General features: G+C 38.4%; 1 protein-coding gene across 2 annotated transcripts in view; it reads left to right on the top strand.

The window, feature by feature from the left end:
* GFRA1 (GDNF family receptor alpha 1) overlaps positions 1-20,618 on the top strand; it is a 142,336-nt gene that overhangs the window by 95,439 nt on the left and 26,279 nt on the right. For both annotated transcript variants that reach the window (XM_040702278.2, NM_205102.2), the window contains exons 5-7: positions 7,489-7,598; positions 12,633-12,767; positions 15,383-15,561. In XM_040702278.2, coding sequence (XP_040558212.1) covers positions 7,489-7,598; positions 12,633-12,767; positions 15,383-15,561 — 424 coding nt within the window. The remainder of the gene's footprint in view (positions 1-7,488; positions 7,599-12,632; positions 12,768-15,382; positions 15,562-20,618) is intronic.

Raw genomic sequence — 20,618 nt, 5'->3', positions numbered from 1 at the left:
CTAAGGGATTTTGGCATTCAGAAACAATCTCTGTGTAACCTTAGGAAACATGATGGTACAGTGGGTCATATTTTTGCCAACAGGAACTTTTCTGGTAAGCAGAGAATCTATATGCTTCTATGGGAAGCTTTTTTTTTTTCCCTTTGTTTCTATACTCCACAAGACTTTCATACTTGAGCCATATTCTATTACAGTTTATTCATGTGGTTACAGAGAATATTATTGTAATGAATGTGTTTCTCAGGTACTTGGAACCACATCCTTTTGCTGTGCTCTCTTGCTATAGCTGTTAATAAACGCCTCAGCATCCAGTGGCACACTCAAAGACTTGCAGTGGCATTAATTTCTTTGGCTTGCTTTTTGAGTGTGACAGTGATTTTCTTAGGTTTTCAATCTGTAATTCAAAGATACTCCTGTCTGCCCAGCTAATGAAGTGAGAGCAACTCTCTCTGTGGCAGACTAGTTCTTTCCTGAGTAACGTTCTATCAAGAGACTCTGAGGCTTGGACGTCTTTAAACATGACAGCCATTTATATTTAGAAACTTAAAATTAAACAGAATAAAGGAAATGAAATAAAATGGAAATATACAAACTCTCAGTACTATGAAAATAGCTAGGGGATTTGTTCATGTTATTGGAGAGCTTTGTTACAGATAAACTACATAGAAATCTTACCATCTTCTGTCCCCTGATAGAAATCATGGTCTGACAGTTCAGCCTATCATTTTGTAGAAGATGCTCAGAGAAGTGTTTTCTTTGCAGCTGAGAAGACAGAAACACATTATGCATGCTTAAAGTCGATGCAAGGAAACAGAGCCCCACAAAACATATTTAATATAGGTTTGATTTCCTGCAGAATGCTTTCCAGATGTTCTCTCAAACAGGCCTCTAAAATGTGGTCTGAGGTAATTTTTTTTTTTTTTGCAAACAGAAAGAGAAAATTCTGTTTTGTGTCACTGCATCAGAAAATCGCTGTTCTAATTCTTTATTGCATTACCTTGTGCACAGGGTTTGCACCATATTTTTCAAAATTGGTTTTATTACACAGAAGGTCAGAAGCAAAAAAAATATTTATTCTACCCAATTGCAAATAAATCATACTTATTTAGAATTGCATTTGAGTTTAGTCGTTTTTCTTAAATCCAGAGGAGACCTAATATATTAAATGATAAATACTTCAACATATGACCCTGTGTTACTTAGAGGCTTTAACTAACATTGATAAACTATGAGATTAGTATTTTGGTAAGGTCTTTTGATTTGCTGTAGCAGACATCATGTAAAAAGATGTAATGGGATCCTAGCAGATAATTTGAGGAAAGGATAGCATTAAGAAAAAATATGCTTTTATAAGATACAAAATAAAACAAGAGCTTGCTGTGTGTGTATGTTAGAGCAGTTTTTAATCAGAAAAAGAGTGAGCTTTGTTAGTATAAAAATTGAGAGAACACAGTGTATTGTTAATTTTAAAATATTGGTAGGCTTTGATGAAAATGTTGGGATTTTACATGACTGGCTTTATAGCAGGCAGCTCCCCACTGCCTGAGAAGTTGGATGTCCTGTAGGCAGGAGGCCTGCATTATGTGGTTGCTATTGGACATGGTGAGGCAGCAGTTGGTTGGGGTGAAGCATGGTGCTCTGCTGGAGCGGTTCTGGTGCCTGATGCCTTGGGTGGTGAACACCTCTTGGTGCTGAGAGGCCTTGCAATGAATCTTGTGTGGTCTTTGCTCTTTGCTTCTGCATTCAGATATCCCACAACCTGAACCGGCTGCTTTTATGTAATTGAGGAGTGTCTGTGTTTTACTTCCAGATAAACAACACAATTTACAAAGATAAATGAAATCCAGAATCAAATATTTGCGTGGGCTTAGGATTCAAATCATTTGAAATGAAAAAACAGAAGCAAAACCAGATAAAAGCCAGCTTCTTCCAGCTAGTAGCTGATATGTGGTGTCCAAGATCCTGCAATGGTTTCTGCCAGAGTTACAAAAGATTTGGTTTGGCTCATATGAGAGAAACTGCTTTCGGTATCCAGGTCTTGGATCCAAAGGATCTGATGTTAACTCTTTCTACCCTTCAAAAAGGAGTACAAATGCTCAAAATGCCTTTTTTTAATCACAAAAAAAAAAAAAAGTACAAATGCCAAGTTGTATGACAGGGCATAGCGAGGGCCAGGCCTGCAGCCAGGGACCATCCCATTGCCTCAGCTCTGGGCATTGGCACCTGGGGACAGGGACTGGCCAAGGACAGGCACAGGTGGCCCAGCTCAGTGTGGCCTCGGGCAGGAAGGGCTGTGGGAGCAGCACCTTGAATGTCACTGGAGCAGCGACCGATGGCCTGGAGGGGCTGGAATCGGGCCGGGATGGGGCCTTGGGCTGCAGGCAGATGGGGGAGAGCCGTGGGTGGACAGGGGTGTTCGTGCCCTCTCAGGTACTGTCACTGCAAAAATTTGTAGTTGCTCACAGGTGCTCAGTAGTGTGTGTCCATAACTAAGGAGCTATGATATATGTTAGTATTACACAGTTCTAGTACCTTTAATGAAAAAAAATCTTCAAAGATCAGTCAATTCTCAATCACCGGGTGCTGGGAGGACTGTCTCTCTAGTGATGGAGCTGCTTTGAGGCTCTTTTCAGTTCACTGCTTGATAGAGTTTTTTATGTAGCCTTAGCCTTTTTTTCTTGCTGCCCACTCACTGTGTGTTTATGAAACAAGGAGAAAATGAAAAACTCCTCCAACAAAGAACCCATTAGTTTTGACATATACCAAGCCCTCTTGCCCCTATTACAGACATAGCACCACCTCAGCTATACAGGAGCTATTTGTAGGTACGGAGCAAGAGGCTGCATTTGACCCTTCATAGAAAAGAAAAGAACAAGTATTCTGGCTTGTTTTCTTTTCTTTTTTTTTTTCTCTTCTTTCTTCTTTCTATAATGGTGTCATTTATCACCGTGACACATATTCATTGACTTAGTCTGAAATTTTTCAGTGTCAGATATATACTTCTTTTCTATTTTGAATATCGATGCAGCACTTCTCTTACGTGACTGCACTACATCTACCAAATGGTGTCTAGACGCTAGAGCAGCTTTAACTAATTAGCTTAGTCACTACAGTCATTCAGCTTTGGCATTTTCATACCCTTTATGGTACTGCTGTTGAACCACAAATAGTTGCTTAAACACAAGCAGCAATGTAAAGTGGTAGTGAGTATGTTCAGCCTTCACTGAGATGAATGCAGAGGACAGCAGCCTTCACAGCCTAGGAAAGAAGTTGGAAATGACAGTGCATGTGAATGTGGTCAGCAGGAGATCCAGATTCAGCATCCTTCTCAGTCTGAAGATCACTACTGTAATGGCAAAGCTAAGTGAGATTTCTCTATTAGTTTCAGCCTTTGCCAGTGAGCAGCTGAAGATGTATACTGCCATCGACATCATCATTTACTGTACTTTCAGATACTGCAACCTCCATTTCTGTGCAGCCAACACTGAGGTTGAGTTGGTGAACTTTAAAGATTAAGAACTGATGAATATCAAAGCATATTTCAGAACATCAAAGAACTTCTGTGAAACCTTCAGAATAAATTTAGTAAAAATCTAATCAATGTTGCCTATGCAACAAGCTGTCCTAATATAGAATTAAATTTTCTCAAACATTTTATGCAGATTAGACTCAGTACTGTTATTAACAAACCTTATTTGTAAGCAAAATTTGAAAGTTTTGATATACTCTACTGAGTGCTTGAAGAACTGGTATCATAAGGAACGCAAATTAACTTTGTTTTCTTTGTATTCCTAACTGTTACAAATGCTTTTACTGGTGCTAATACAAAGCCTTAGAGAATAGCAGGTTTGAGATTTTTTCTCTCCGCAGAAGGACTGTTTGTTGTTTGAGCAGATTTTCTTTGAATTTGCCAATAGGATTATTCTTATTTTTTGTTAGCAGTATGCAAACTATTTAAAGTAAGCGTTCCAGAAGATCTGCTGTTCACTTTGAGAAGATTTTCCAGGGCTAAGTTAGAACTCATTTAACTTGTGGCTTGAGGGTTTTTTTTTTTTTTTTTTTTTTTTTTGGCTTTACAAAGAGAAGAATTTTTTTCTTCCTAGGAAGAAGATTTCTGGGTGGTGCTTTTCAGTTTGTTCAGTTTGTTGTGGTTCTTTTTTCACACAAGGGAAGGGAAAAATCATTAATGCTGCTCAGTGCAAAGAGGATTTGCGATTCTTACATGGAGAAAGAAATTGTTCCTTTTCAATGCAGCCCTGCTACATAATGTATACCATATAAAAACTGCCTGTCTTTTTATCCAGCCACCTAGTAAACAGATATGTGCACGTACATTGCACATGTGAAACCGTGGACACTGGAAGGCACACGTGCTTCCAGCTGAGTTTGTCTTTTAGATGACCAAACAGCACTTCTGGGGGTTAGATGCCTTACCCACAGGTTGCTTCCTGCTGAAAGAACATAAAAAGTTAACACAAAATGCATTTTTTTAATAGGACTTCTATCATCTGAATGCTTCCTATTAACATGCCTAAATGGATCGTCTCTTTTACTCAAATGCTTTTTTATATCATGTGCGTTACTTTATTATAAATGATTCAGCTACTTCTAATTAGGCTAATTTCTCTCTCTCTTAAGTAAATGGCAGTATGGCTGTTTTGGTATTGCTGATGAGCACTTTCATCAGTGCCCCTCTCCTGGAAATATCTTAGGCTAGGTTTTCAGTGAGTGTTAATCAGCACGTCTTTACTGGTGGAGATACTTTATGATAGATGGATGTCTGTCTCTTGTTTTTATTTGCTGACCTTAACTTTATCTCCAGTAGAAATGAATCCACTTGAATATCAGGTGTAGCTAAGAGCTCACGAGGGAGTAAGTACTTTGGTAGTATGAAGTTTGGATGACTCACCAGAGGGGATGTGCGTGACAATGTCCAGTAATGCTTGGACCAGAGCTTTCTGAACTATATTTGGCATATTAAATGTGCAACATTGTCAGATCATTACCTTTTATGACCACAAAAAGTCTTCAGAAATGAACACAGAAATCAAACTGTATGCAGAGGGATCAGCAGAGCAATTTTTAGCCTCCTTCAGGGTTTACTACAACAAATATATCCGTTAGGCAGACTGAGTAGTAAATGACCAGTGTTATTCCATATTTATCAATACTTAAAAACATTTGGGGAAGAGGAGTTTATTAAATGATCTCTGGACCAGTGCTCCTGGTAATCTAGGGGAGAATTAGACGATTAAAAATGATGAAATGATTGCAAGAAGTGTTTTCAGGATTTTCAAGATGCTGACCATGTAATTTCAGTTCCAGAATCACTTATTTGGTGTTACATGGATACTGGAATTTAAAATCCAAGGAGCTACTTTGTTTTAAAAGCATAGAAATACTGCACATGCAGTGGGCTTGCTCCTTTTACTGTGGCAGAGGTTTTTCATAGTAGATAGATCTAATATGCTGTCTTCTGTCATAAAACAGAAGCTATTAGTAGAATTTATAAAAACCTTAGGAACTGTCAACCACCTTTGTTCTCAGTTGATCAGAAGACTGGATCCCAGCTGTATTAATTATTGACTGAGAGACAAAGACATCACAGTGACTTCAGGTTTCGTGCCCAAACTCTATTTAAGGTGCTACTTAACCCTTCCCATCCCTCGTAATCCATTTCTTCTTAGCCTGTCCCCTGATAAATACAGTATATATTCACCAGACTTTGGGGAAATTAATAGTGTATACATATAGGGCATCTTGAAGGATATGCAGAGTGCTTTACTTTCTAAAGCTATTAAAGGCAGCTGGGTACAGATGTCTATCACAATGTTAAGTGGTTAAATAAGTGAAGGGAGGGAGTAAAAAACTTACAGATTATTGTGGTTTGAAGGCAACAGTGGTTTTGCTGCTGTTGGTACAGTTAGGGATGGGTCTGAAAAGAGGTCGTGAGAATAGCTCAGATGAGTTCAGGTGCAGTTTGCATGCAGTCTATTTATAGGATGCTTCTCAAACTAAGCCTGTGAACCTTTTGAAGTTTGCCCATCACTATTTTCAGGCCAATTAATGACGTACATCCCTTCCCATTCTGAGATAGGTAAAACAATAAAGCAAACTAAGATAATTAGTCTCTGGGGCACGCCAAGAACTAGAGTAAATCTGTGCAAATCACTTGTTTCTGCTAACTTTTGTGTTTTTGCTGCAAAACTGAAAAAGACCACTGCTATTACAAATCTACATAATGCTGGAGCAGAGCTGGAAATACATTTGTGATACTATCCTGATTTTGAAAGGCTTTGCAAAGATTAAACACCTTATCCTGAAGCATCACTCTGAGTTGTTTTAAGCAAGAGAACGCTTTCATCCATTTTCACAGAGGAGAAAATCAAAGCAAGGAGGTGAAATCATTTTGTTCGTGGAGTCAAAAGTCTAAATGACTTCATAAACAAACAAAAATCACTGCTCTGAGAGGCTTACAAGTCCAACTGAAAGCACCAGCACAGCTGAGGAGAGCAAGTTGTGATGGAAAGAAGAGAGACTGTAGGTTGTGCACCTTGCCCTAGCTCAGTGAAGCCTCTCAAACTTTACAGGCCTGGATGGGAGTGTTGTGTGGCCTTCAAAGTACAAATTAACAGAACTGTTCCTGGCTGTTAGGAACTCTTCTGTTGACTTCCAAAGTTGTAATAACTTGTTAATTGCAGTATAGGTTCAGCCCCTGTCTTGAAGTACTTTCTGTATGTAAGCAATGCTCTTCCCCTCTTGGAAATGGGGTAACTGAGGTAAATGAAGATAACAGATAACGCCGAAGCAGAACTGAATGCAGAGCACACGTTCCCTTCTTCTGAGCCCAGGGCTCAGTGCTGTAGACTTTGGATAAATGCACATTTTACAAGAACAAATAGATTCTCAGTACCATTGCTCCAGGGGGCTGTGCAGATCATGCCATCTGGATCTGCCTGCAACACCAATTCAGCCAGCTGGTTCTCCAGGCCGGTGCAGAGCAGGGGTAAACCCATTCCCTGGAAAGCCAGAGCAGTACTAAAGCAGGTTCTGCCTCAGGTAATGGAGTAAAAGGGCTCTGGAAGCACAATCATACAGTTTTGTGTAATCAGAAAACCAGCAGAAACTGTGTTCTGTTCCTACACAATAACAGATTCCAGAGTTAAGGTCCAGGCAAAATGACCACTCGTGATAAAATGTGTCTCTGGTGTTTTTTTTTTTTGGCATGAAAATGCAGAGTATTTCTTTTAGTAAAGGGCACACATTTCCCTGTCATTTTGTCTCTTTTTGCTGTTTTCTTAGACTTTTTTTTTTTGTTGTTCTGGCTTCAGAAATGGATTCTGGTAAAAGACCCTCATCAATTGAAACGTGTCCAACGTATATTTAAGTTAAAAAATACTAAGTGCTGTCGAGAAATGAAAAGACTGTAAAAGGTAAGAATGCCTGCAGGCTTGATTTTTAAAGATACGCTTTTTCTTCGTGTTACAGATCTCGCCTTGCAGATTTTTTCACAAACTGCCAGCCTGAGTCACGCTCTGTTAGTAGCTGTCTGAAGGAGAACTACGCTGACTGCCTCCTCGCTTACTCGGGGCTCATTGGTAAGAGCGCAGGGAGCGGTGGGGGCTTGCTTCATCTAAAGATCTACCCAGAGGATATTTTGAAGACCCTCGTGAAGTAAGAATGTAGAACTGTTGATTCTAGGCAAAATTCTCAACTAAATGTGTTGGCCCTGTTTTACCTTGCAAGGATTCCTGGGGTAGATTCGTACATTCCAAGGAAATTGAAGGTAGAGGATAATGTGCAGGATAATATAGTGGAGGTTGAATTTGGGCAGGACCGTCAAGTGGGAAGCTAAGAAGAACATGTAAAACTAGAGCTTGGTTGTTTTTGCAGCTCTTACCACAAGATTGGGTAAAACACCTCTTAGTCTTTATAAAGAGGACATTTGGACATTTGAGGAATGTGATAATAGATCAACCCAGCCTTCTTGCACTTGCAGCTGCTATTTTTTCCACGATCTCCTTCTCTGTGCTCTAAGGGTTTTCTGAGGCACGAGTCAATGGAGAGGAATTGCAACCAAATTTATCTTCTGAACACCTCTCCTTCCCCAACATTATCTGGTTTGCTTACTGTCAGTGTCCTAACTGGCAACAGCATATATGTGAGTCAGATTCCATACCCTGCATACAGTGTTTGATTCTTGAAAGAGAGGGGTTGTCTCAGGAGGGTGAACTTACAGAAATACCATGGTTGGGCAATAAAGAATAAGTGAATGTCAAAACTCCAAAACAAACAGATTTTTAAAAGGGCATCTGATAAGATTCTTTTAAGCTTACAGCCTGCACCTGCTGCAACGCAGTAATAGCCACTTCTGTTGGGTGTGGAGGTCCCAGCTGAGGCCCTGAAGCAGATTCTGCTGTTAAATAAATCTCTTTTGAGATAATATCTGAAATACAAAAATTCTGAAACAGGCTGGACGTTGCTGAAAAATGACTGAAAACGATTTTCACTGACTTGCTGCCCTTCCTAAAACTCTAGCATTGAGCAAGTGAGGTAAGTCCATGGGGCAGCTGGTAAAATAAAACACCCTAATTTTGGAGGACATGCCTGTGTGTCTTAAGAGATAAAGACAGTATGCAAAGGCTATAGCATATGAACAGTTATGACAGAATGTCATTTGGCTCTTAGAAGATAGGATTGAATAGCCTTGAAATCCGATCTGGTCATTGAGATTAAGAAATCTAGCTGCTGGCAAAGAGTAACTGTTACTAATAGATACTTCTGGGTAAGAGCTGCCAAGAAGTTCTTGCTGGACCTACTGAATCTTGCTGACAGTTTTGTTGGATCTGTATTTCAGCTTATGCTCAAAGATGGCCCAGTTCATGCAGTAAGGTGTTTTTGTGTTACTGTTGGTGACTGTGCTGCAAAACACTGTCAAACAGCGAAAATGTAGAATGGGTCCCTGAGGAACTGAAATCAAAAGGAGATCTGATTTTCAAAGGGAAAAATAAACATTTTTTCTTTCTTTCTTTTTTTTTTCCCCCCCCACTATTTCTGCTATAGATAAAGAGGCTTTGGGTAAGAAGCTGTTGCAGATTCATTAATTTATTAGAGCTCCAGGATGTCCAGGTGTTTTAATTAAGATGAAATACTATTCATTAGGATTGAATATTTTTAAATTTAGCTATTCCATTAAATGTACTAAAAATTGTGCCTCTACAGATTGTGTTCAGGAAAATTCGGATTCTTTATGGAAGACACAGTGGATGTGATTCTGCTGCCACATACATGAATGTACATCAGTTAACTTCATTGAACTTAGTGGAATTCTGCCTGAAATAAATGACTTAAGTGTAAAGAGTCAGGCACAGTTTTTTTGTGGGGAGCTTTACCAGTTATATGGAAATTAGTCCATATTGAGTGCTTTATGGTTTGCATCAGTGTGTCATATATAGTCATAAAGCTATGTATATTTCACAGCAACTTGAAAAACTTTAGTGAGTAACCTTAGATTCCTTGTTACGGTAATAAAGATAAGTTAATATTTTTGAAGAATTACAGCGTATAAAGGAAAAAAAGATGAAAACTATTAAATGCAAAATAAGACTGAAGATAGCCATGTTTGAAATTCAGTGCTTTGCTTACAGCCTAGTTAAACCATCTGGACCTGTCTGTGCTCCAGCATCGGTTGAGTACTGCTCTAACTGCTGACTTCAAGGCCTACTTTAGCATTCATTTTCTGACACATTTTCACCTGTTTTCAGCAACGTCCACTTCATTTCTCCATTATTCTCTGGAATTCCATGGGAGTTTGTATGAATAAGCTGGAGCTGCAGAACTGGACACTCACTTCTGGGTCCAGTATATTGCCTTTAAACTGTGGCCAACTGATTTCTGTTGTAATGGTCATTTGCTAAAATACTTTCTGCCCCCAACATGGAAAAGGAGATCTGATAACTTTCTTATTACTTAAACATTGGCAATTACTGCATTTCACGCCCTTCACTGATCTTGGACAAATTCCTGTTGTTTGGCGTTGATTTATTGTGTCATGTGTGAGTCAAAGCAACTTCAGTCACACACCCTGCTCCTGGACCCGCCATCCATTTCCTCATCCTTAATTGGCCCTAATTTGAGAAACCTCTTGACTGTGCTCAGGTCAATTCTGCTTTTGCGTAGAAAATTGAGACAACCCCAAAACTGAGACTGTCACAAAACTATTTGATACAGAGAACACACTAAACCAAGCATGTCCTATTTTACTGCCAACCACCGTGGGTTCTCTTATCTGTTAGTGTCCTTCAGCAGAATTTCCAAGATGCCAGCTAGAGGAGGGAGGAGGAGGGGAAGGCACGCACATTGCAGGGAAAAAAGAAAATCCACCCCAGGAAACCAAGCATATCATCCGCTTGGGTTCACATCTGCCCCCAGGTTTAAATGACAGACTGATTTTCTACTAGCTGCTCTTTCAGCCACTCTGTTTTTTCTGGATGTACAGTTTGTGTGCTGTATATACACATTCCTTGTCCTGTCTTTCCAGTATTCATCAACCCCAATCATAGTTTCGTATCTCTTACTCTTTTAGCCCATCTTGACCCATTTTAATTACTTTATTACCTCCTTGTGATTAGAAGGTCTTTCCTCAGTGACTTTTTAACTTCCTCAGTACCTTTCTGTTTTCTCAACCCTTCACTAAGTGTTTGCTACTTATCCTTTTTCTGAGACCGACTGTTTTCTTTCCATTTGCAAAACCCTCTTGCTTTTTGTTTTCTCTCACTTCTTTTCAGATCATGTCACAGGGTTGAAACAGTATACTGAACCATCAAACAAATAATGGGTAGATACTTTCACTTGTTCTATTTTAATTTAACATCATTCCTGTTCTTATTTATCTACTGTCAACTCTTCATTTTAATGGTGCAAATGATATTTGCCTATTTTACTGAATTCTACACCTTCATTTAATAAGTTTTGTACTGTTGTATTTACTCATGTGTTAATCTCATGTACAATTTGAGCAATTATTACCACAAGTATTTGTTAGAAGTTGGAAGTAGATAAAGGCATGGGATTGCATTCTAATTTAAAGACATCCCAAAACAAAACAAAAGATGCTTTTTCTGACTTTGGCAGTTGTACTGTGTTCATTTTCATGTACATTACTGCCTTTCTCAGGCCGGTCCTTAATGTCTGTTCTCCTTTGTCTCCCACATCATGTATGAATTAGTTTGCATGCTGATTTGTTCAGTTCCCAGCACTGCCTGGTGACTGAAAGGCCATTTCATGTCATTCTGTGATTTGTGTTATTTCTAATGTTACTTTTTTTAGCCTGGAATTTGATAGCTGTTTCCTGTGTGATGTTCCAGACTTTTGGACCCTGGACCTGTGAACCAAATTTTTCTGCTAGTGTACACATCAAGTCTCTAATATTTATCCTTCATCTACTACATCTTCTTAATGACTACTTTGATGTCAGTTTTGAGCAGCTGTGGCCACATGTCCTCATGATTTATAGCCTGTCCTAGATCTGCAGATTGCACAGCAAAGGACTTGTTTCCTGAAACTGCTGTAATCAGTACAAGTCTGGAACACCAGCCCCTTTTTATTTAATTTTTCCTGTTTGGTGAGACAAAATAAAATAAAGATTCAGACTTCTCAATCCTTAGGGGAATTTGAAATCTCTGGCATACTGAGGTGATGCCTTCAGTAAGACTCCTAGTTAAGAATAAGTGCTGATCGTACAACAGTTGCCTTATCCAGATGAGTGGTGAATAGTTCCTGTATAACTTTTAGGACATATAACACATTCTTTGGTTTCATGTGATTCTTGCTAGCCTTGAGCTGACATAGAAATGTGAGAACATTTATTTAAGACTTTATAAGAGTGTTGGAATTAACCTGTGGTTAACCTGTGTAGTTTATTACCCGTAAAGGATCTACTGTATCCTTTTATGCATGTTGGTTATGCTTTTGCTTTTCCACTGCCATAGCCCACTCTGCTGGCAGGTCCCCCAGGAGCGCCATAAGGTTACCACTCCTCCAAGATGTATTAGCTTTCAGCATGACCATCGTTCTCCTTGCTCATGACTTTCAGAACTGTTTTCTCAGGATGACTGCAGGCTTGGGGAGGTAGCTCAGGTCTGGATGTCTAGTTTCAGCCATTATTTGCAGCTAGAGGGAAAATGATAGAAACTGCAAGCAAGGAAGAAGATTGGATATTTAGAGCGTGAATCTACACATATTTGATTTGGCAGGAAAAGCTTTTTAAGAGTCTCCCACCTTCTACTTCATCCCTGTACCACAGTTTTTCAACTGTCAGTTCTGCTGATGCGGCTCTCTGTGGTGTTGCAGTATAAACCTTTTTGAAGGAAGGGAATGGGTCGTTACTGTGTGAACCATTTTACAGTCCCTAAAGTGGTTATGTTCGAACAGCCAGGGGTGTGAAATCTGGCACAGGACTGGTGACCAAAGGGAGCCAGGAACTCCCAAGTCTGGAAGCTGAAGGCTTATAGACTTACTACGAGTCCGCACTCTGATTATATAGTTTAGAAAGTGTTGTTTGTCTTCTTCTAAGGGAAAAATGTTTCGTATGTAGGGTGCTCACAGTACTGTACTCCTCTGTTTTTTAATAGGCACAGTGATGACACCGAACTACATAGACTCAAGTAGTCTCAGCGTTGCCCCATGGTGTGACTGCAGCAACAGTGGTAATGACATAGATGAATGCCGGAAATTTCTGAATTTCTTCCAGGACAACACATGCCTTAGTAAGTACAGAATTAAAATATGTCATTTAGGGAGTTTTAGCATTTTTTATGGAATTTCTTTATTGTTTGAGTACGTTGTGATACGTCAAGTACATCTCTTTGCACACGGTAAGCATGGTTCTGCTGTAGGTGTAACAGCTAGAATGGAACAAACTTCAGCAAAGAAATATTCCTGGTTCTACAGCTTATGGACAAGATTGTAAGTGCAAGAGGCGGTTGGGAAAAGGTTCAAATAACAGAAGTGTATCAGATAGAAATATGTTTACATATTCGTACTGTAGCAATCAGGGAGCATCTATGCAAAAAAATTACAGCAGATCAGGGCCTTTTGTATAATTTAAGAACTTTGTGTAAAAAAAAAAAAGGCATGTACTTTATGAAGGATCTGCTGTAGGTTAAGTATAAATTGGATTTTGTTTGCAGTTTGTGGCTAAGCTTCAGGTTTCTTAGGTTGCTTGATCTCAAATGTCTGGTTTTAACACAAGCCTGGATGGTACCTATTTTCAAGATTTTGTTGAATTATTGATTTTTGTTTTCAGTCCCGCTCACTCCCAAATTAGGGACCGTTATAAATTTCAGAATGGCTCAGTGGAGTCAATTTTGGCAGGTTCTCTTTTCAAATTTCCTGTCTGCCTGGAGCAGCGTAATTGGATGATGTGGAGTGTGCACCAGAGTTTTAATTTCAGATAAATGAGGAGACCAAAAGAACTTGGCTCCCTTAGCCTGGCAGAACAGAAGTTGAAAGGATACATGTTTGTCCTCTGAAATTGTATTAGATTGGCAAGCACAAGGAGAGAAAAGAATTACTTAATGTAAAGGACAGTGTTGGCAATGAAGCAAAAAGGGAGATGTTGGCCATACATATTTAGGGTCAGAACTGGAAAATTTTTAACTGTTGGACTAAAGTTAAAAAACAGCCATCCAGCAGGAGTTCTGAGGGGGGAAAAATCTCCCCTGTTTTAAATGTAATTATTCATCAGATTATGAGAAGTAGTACACATTGTTTCTTTGTGCAAAAGGAACAGATGAACTTGATGCTTCAGAGTCTCCCATACAATTCTGTATGCTTGCATTCCTATTAACGAAGGGATCAATCTGTGCTTTAGAATAGGGTCTGAAAATCTTCACTCATAGCTCCTCAGTAGACAACACTCTTGTGGAGTCGTGGGGAGCTTTGCATACAAAAAGTGAGTTACCTGAGTTGCTATTTGATAAACTATTTATTGAGCTTGGGAAGGATGAAAGAATTACTCAAAATCACTTCAAAAAAATAAAAAGAATTCGAACTGTAGTTGTGTAAAAGTTAATGATATGGCCTGAGACCTCCTTCATTTGTAATGGTGCTGCCATTTATATATACCTTGGCTCATCAAATGTTATTAATTTGGGAATATTAATTTCTACAGTGTTACAGATTCCTTTTAAAATTCTTAGGCTTGGAGACTCCATTTTCTTTCTTTTGCTATCAGTATGAAAACTGAAAGGTTTCTTGAGTGTAATAAAATGTCTTTTCCCCTCACAGAGAAACGTTCTATTTATTTTTTATTGTTAACGTCACTGATGGCCTGATAAGAAATTAACAGGAGTTACTGCTAATTTAACAAGTCATTCAAACACGTAGGAAAACTTTCTGTGTGGAAAATATCTCCTTGTCCATTGCCTTATTTAGGTAACAACAGGAAAAATTCACTCCAGTCCTACAGCTGTGTCTGCATCAAGCCAACTGATTGCCTTTTATAAATTCTTCTCTGTGTGCATTGGAGTTCTGAGAACTAATATTAGAATAAAAAACATCTTTCTCAGATGAGAATTAAATGTAAATTATTTTATAAGGGAAGGAATACCACTGAGAAGTAGTATTAATAGCTTCCGCATATTAGTCCCCAGTGAACTTGTTTGATTTCTTATACAAAGATTTTGAAATAAGAAATCCCTAAATCCATGCTGAATCCCCAAAGACCTGATTAAAAACTGTTTTTCTATTTGTTTATTAAAAAGCCCAACTAATTTACTCTTGCCATAAACATACTCTTTAATCCCATGAAACCATGATAAGCTTTTTAACTTTTATATTGTGAAGTTTTTGTTTAAGCATGCTTCCCTCACCTAATTATGCATATTTTGATTGAAAACTGTAAGGAAGAGACTGTCTTAGTTAAGCCATTTTCTAGTTATGAGCATATTAGTTTTAATACAACAAGCTGTAGAGATGAATCAGTATTGTGCCTGCTCTCTGTTTTCAGTTTGTAATGTTACATCACCTGCCTCAGTTAAGACATAAAATTCAGAGTGTATTTTAAATTGTGAAAGTAAATTTTTGATGCTTTTTGTTGGTAACAAATACGATTGTAGTAAGACCTAGGGCTTCTGTCAAGAATGACTGGGAACATTGCACAGGAGAGGCTGCATCAGATAATTACGTGGCCCCAGACTCTTAATTCATGTTTCTGATATGTTCAAAATTAAAACACATTTTTCAAAATAAAAATTGAGTTTCTATAAATACACTTTTTTTTTTTAATGGAATAATAATTAATAATAATAATAAAAAAAGTAATTTCTGCTTTCTTCCATTTGTTTTGAAGTAGAAAATTGCCTGTAATTTCTTTTTACAGAAAATGCAATTCAGGCTTTCGGCAATGGTACTGATGTGAATGTGTGGCAGCCAATATTACCGGTACAGACCACTACAGCCACAACTACAACAGCTTCCAGACTTAAAAACACAGGTTCAGAGACCACCAACAATGAAATACCCACCCACAATGATTCACCAGCATGTGCGAACCTGCAGGTAAGAAAGACTTGTTAATCATTGCAGTGCATGAAAGAAAGTTGTTCGTGGAATTGTATGTAGTGATATCCTGCTGCATGAATACATACCCGTATTACAGTATTTGTTTATTCCCATATAGTAGTTACAAGCCAGATACGCTACAAAATATCAGACACTGTTTTAAATAAGAAATAATAAGAAACGCACAAATTTCAGAATGGACTTTTTTGCCTCCCTGTTAGAGAAACAAAGGGTAGTAGTATTTAATTTGTTATCACAGATTTGGATATGAATGTGGTGCTCGCCAAACCCTGCCAGTATATGTCAGATTAAATTAGTCCCCTGAGTAAACCAAGCTCAAGGGGAACTCTGAATGTTAGCTGTCATGAAATGCTGTCTTCTTCCAACTTCCTTATTAGGTTACTGGCAGTAAATCAATCAATCTATCTATCTATCTATCTATTTATTTATTTATTTATTGGCTGAGTGGGACTGAGGATATGGGATGAAGAAGCTGGACAAAGATACAAACTGTTTTGGATCAGGCGTCTTCCTAAACAGGGATCTAAGTTGTGATGTGGTTTTGGCCAATGGCTGCAGCCATTTTGTTTGTTGTTTCAATTAGCCTATTTGTGGTGTGTCATTGGCTCTGGATTTTAAAGAGGCTCATCAATTGTTCAAGGCAGTAACGTATGTGCAGCCCTTAGAAAGTGTGAAAAATTTAGGCAAGAGAGAACTGTGAAATCTGGGCAGGAAACAGCATAAGATAACAAGCAAGGTAGATGAACGTTCTTCTGAGGCATTAGTGACTCACTAAGTATATGGAGTTAACGGTAGATAGTGTTGAATTTAGGAGCTTCTGTTTTAATTTGATTTTTCATATCTGAACATTCATTATTAGTTCAGGTTTGTAAGTTATTGATGAACAGAAGATAGTTGTAGGCACTACATTCCCCTATGCAGAAGCCATTTGACCAAATGAAATATGCTAAAAAGAACTATAATCTTTTAAATCTGGAACTCAGAATATCTAGCATCTAAAGCAAAAATGACTTGGGGTATTATTAATTCACTTCATGTTACATTAAGGAGTTTTGAGATAGAGATCAGATTTTCCTTCAATTTTTGTACAGCTTCCTATAGTGTAAGGCCTCCAGATGCTCCCAAAATGCACAGTAAATAATGAGCTTAAGAAGTGGCAAGTGATCACAGTCCCATTGGTTTGGGTTTGATTTGCAAATGCTCTTCAAGCCTTAACACATGTCCCAGAGTTTTGAAAATACAAGTTCTTCCCTGTCCTCCCTACCTTACTCCTGTTACTCTGCCATTCTGAGGTCATGTTCCCCATGAGATAATTAACACTGCTTTGAAGCTGTGCTGTGACTTCAAGTGTTCCCCTGATATGCTTGATGAAAGTAAAGGTCTCTAAGGAAAACGGCATCCTTTAAATAAATGATCTGCCATTTTGTAGAAACTATAGATACATTGGCACTGAAAGGTCACTGAAGTTACATGAATAGCACGGATTTATTCTTGTGAAATATAACATTCAGGTTACAACTTTTTCTGCCTCTTTTGTGTCAGAATTGAACCACAGAGAACAAAGCTCTTACATTTCAATGCATCTTTTTAAAGTAACTTGCAAAAAATGCCAAAACAAGCCTACATATATTGTTTTTTTAAAGCCATGTTTATGGGACAGTGTGGTGCCACTTTGCATGTGAGACTTCAACCTCAGTTCAAATTTTACAAAAGAACTGAAAGCATTCATATTGCACTTTGAGAAGTATATTCATTCCAAGGCTCTCCTCATATGAAACAATAGGCCTTTGTAGTATTTTCAAAACATGAACTACCAAAAGCAATCTGAGGGGCTTTGTTATGCACTTAGCATCTGAGCAGAAAGATTTCAGAAAGGCAACAAAGCCTAAATATTCTGAAAAGTAGAATTAGAAGCATTAGTATGGAAAGACAGTGACAGAGAGGGGATAAGGAGGTGATCGCTGAGATGCTACATATGGGCTGTGTATCCTAGTTAGTGGATTTCAAAATGCTGTAAAGGAAGAAAGAGCAGGAAGTGATTGATTAGTATAAATTGCCATAGAAATAAATACAGTAAGGGAGGAAAGAGCAGGAAGTGATTGATTAGTATAAATTGCCATAGAAATGAACAAATACTAACCTCCTGAGGTTGTAAAATACAGGACATTAACCCAATCTGCCAAATGTGTCACGGGCTGAGCAATTTTTATACATTTTTTCCTGACTTGTTCAGAATGGTTGTATGAAAAGTGAGACTCACTAATGGTTTTGTCATTCTGCCATGTACTCCTGCACACATGCCTACTTGGAATCTAGGATGGCTGCAAATGCTTAAAGAAAGTGTGAAATACTCTTTGTTTATCTGGAGTCAGTATTTATTTCAAATACCTGCTGAAAGTTTGGACTTTAAAATCATTTTTGCTATTAAGAAAAGGTCCTTCATTTCAATGTACCATTTCTACAAGAATTTACGGTTACCATTATAGTGATATTTTCTTACTTCCAGCTAATGCAGAGAAATATTGACTTTTAGTATATGCTTATGTTATGCTTATATATGCATGGATTCGTATACTACATTACTGTTTTCTCTCCCTGAGTTAAATTGGCACAGTGTCTTTTCTAGGAAGATGCTTAACGTCATCAAGAGTCCTTCTGTAATCACGGCTTATAGCGAAGTTTTATATACACAAAGATTAAGTAGTGGCTAGCTTTATACAAAATGCCAAATTCAGCTATTTCTGAGGTTCTGTATGCCTATCAAAGGGTCCACAGCACTACATTAAAAATGAACAGAAGGTTTAAAAAATTATCAGAAAGGCAGAAGATGAAGGCCAACATTGTTGTCCTTATACAGGCATATTTTATTGTCTTTTTCAGGTAGCTGCACTCTAATATTTACTATTTAAATACCATATTTATTTGTTTGTCCTTCTTTCTTGGTCATAGCTGGTATGTGCCAGTCAAAAAATGGTTATGGTTTTCAGTCTCATGTTCTGCCACCACTGCTTGAACCATCATGTTGGATTATGTGAAAAGGACAAGAGAATTACTTTGGATGTGCACTCACTCCATGTATTCTTCAAGAAAAATGCTGCTTCTGCATTTAGAAAAGATGCATGGAAATGAAAAATGATACTAAAATACACTTCAAGTGATAGATGAGACCAGATCAGACCACAGTCATCAGAGATAAATAAAATATTAAGGCTTTCATACGGACTTTGCTATAAGATTTGAATGGACATTTTGCACGTGACTGAAAATTTAAGAAATCCAAGAGGCTAAGGACATTTCATTCTAATTTTCTGCACCAGCTCCCTGCACAAAGGAAGTATACTTTGTTTTCTCATGTTTATTATAAATGTCTTGATCTAGGTAACCTTGGCTCAGCATTCAGATGGAATTTAAGGTTTTAGTGGTTTTGATGAAGTGTGAGCTGTGGACACATATAACTGAGATATGTGGCCCTTCAGACTAAAGGCAGGTATTTTTCTGTCGAGACCAGCATGTCAATGTCTTTTTATTCTCAGAAGGAGAATTCCAAATTTATGAGATGGGATTTTAAAACCTCAAACATTTTGCAGGGAACAGAGGAAAAAAGGAATGTACGTACTTATAGGCAAATTTTGTGGATTTGTTGTATGATTTGGGAGTGTTTATAACAGTGTGCATCATGTTGCATGCTGTTCTTCCATAGATTCCCATAATTCCACATAAACTTGGGACCTGGAGAAGAATCTATTATGGCAAGCCTTGGGACAAAAGCAAGAGACAGAACCCACAGTTCTCTGAGGAGAGCTGAACTTAAACATGACTGAGACTGGACATGACTGTTCTTGTAGCTTGTAGATCTATGTTTTGCAGATCTTCACCCCTGTGTCTGCTAATCTGGTGTTTGAAATACTGTCTGCAGTTATCTAATGTAGCTTTCTGTGTGCCACGTATTATTATTATTATAAGCATTGTGTGGGTGTTGGGAGAGGGTTAAAAGCTTCCATGTAGCGCTGAGGATCAAGACTCAGTAGGTGTGCAGCTTCATGTGCTGGTAAATGGGTAGTGGGTGAGCATAAACAGGGAACATGGGCAGCATGTATTGTTTGGTTGATTAGGGAATAGTACAACTGTCGAGATCTTACTCTGAAATACAGACAAAATGAATTTCATTTGTCCCCTGTGCACCAGTCTCAGCTAGTCCATATGGCTGGCACCCTCTTTTCTATGGTCCCTCCACACCACCTGTGATCATTCAGCTTCTTTTCATTTTGTGGAAAAGCAAGCACTGTCCTTTCAAATGCCCTGCCTATCCTTTCCCCTGGGAGACGTTGTACTTGGACCTCTTCCTCCAGACATTGCAGCTGCACAGAAAGTTCCAGTCTGGAGCAAAAGACGGACGAGAATATAAAACTCCCATTGCTGTGCCAGAACAAATTGGAAAAAAAAATAGAATATTGACTAAATGTTTCATATGAAAAGATTTAAATTTACTTCCTGTATTTCCAGGATTAGCTGACATAATGGGGTCAGCTTGCTGGTAAAAGTGATTTACAGAATACCTATTGGCAGCTTTTCTTCTGAAAAAGCAACATCTTTAATTTGCTTCAGAGGCGATTCTGCTGTACCTAAAGGAGACATGTGTGCTTTACATGCTCAGATTAAAATCTGGCAGCTGGGGGTAATTTAGTTTCATATTTAATTGTTGTATCCTTCTAATCTGGATAGCACTAAACAAAATTCTGTTTCACTAAAACAGAGGCAGCTTTGTCCATTCACACTGATTTCAACAAAGTTAATCCTTATTTTCTTCAGCAGCGTTTTGGATAGGGTCCTCAAAAATGTGCTCTTAGAAGCATACAGTTCCTTGACACTGTATTCTTTTACTTCACGATTCCTGCACCTTTTGGACAGAACCCAGGAAGGTCAGGTCATTACAAGAGAGGCTCAGTTCGCATTTCTCTGTATGCTTGCTTGGATATTCATCGTTGTGAAAGTGGCCGGCAATCCACTTGCATTGCTGTACGCACAGTGTATCT

Source organism: Gallus gallus, chromosome 6, assembly GCF_016699485.2.
Source record: "Gallus gallus isolate bGalGal1 chromosome 6, bGalGal1.mat.broiler.GRCg7b, whole genome shotgun sequence".
Taxonomy (NCBI): domain Eukaryota; kingdom Metazoa; phylum Chordata; class Aves; order Galliformes; family Phasianidae; genus Gallus; species Gallus gallus.
The sequence above is the reverse complement of the archived record's forward strand: the minus strand, read 5'-3'. Positions and strand labels throughout refer to the sequence as shown.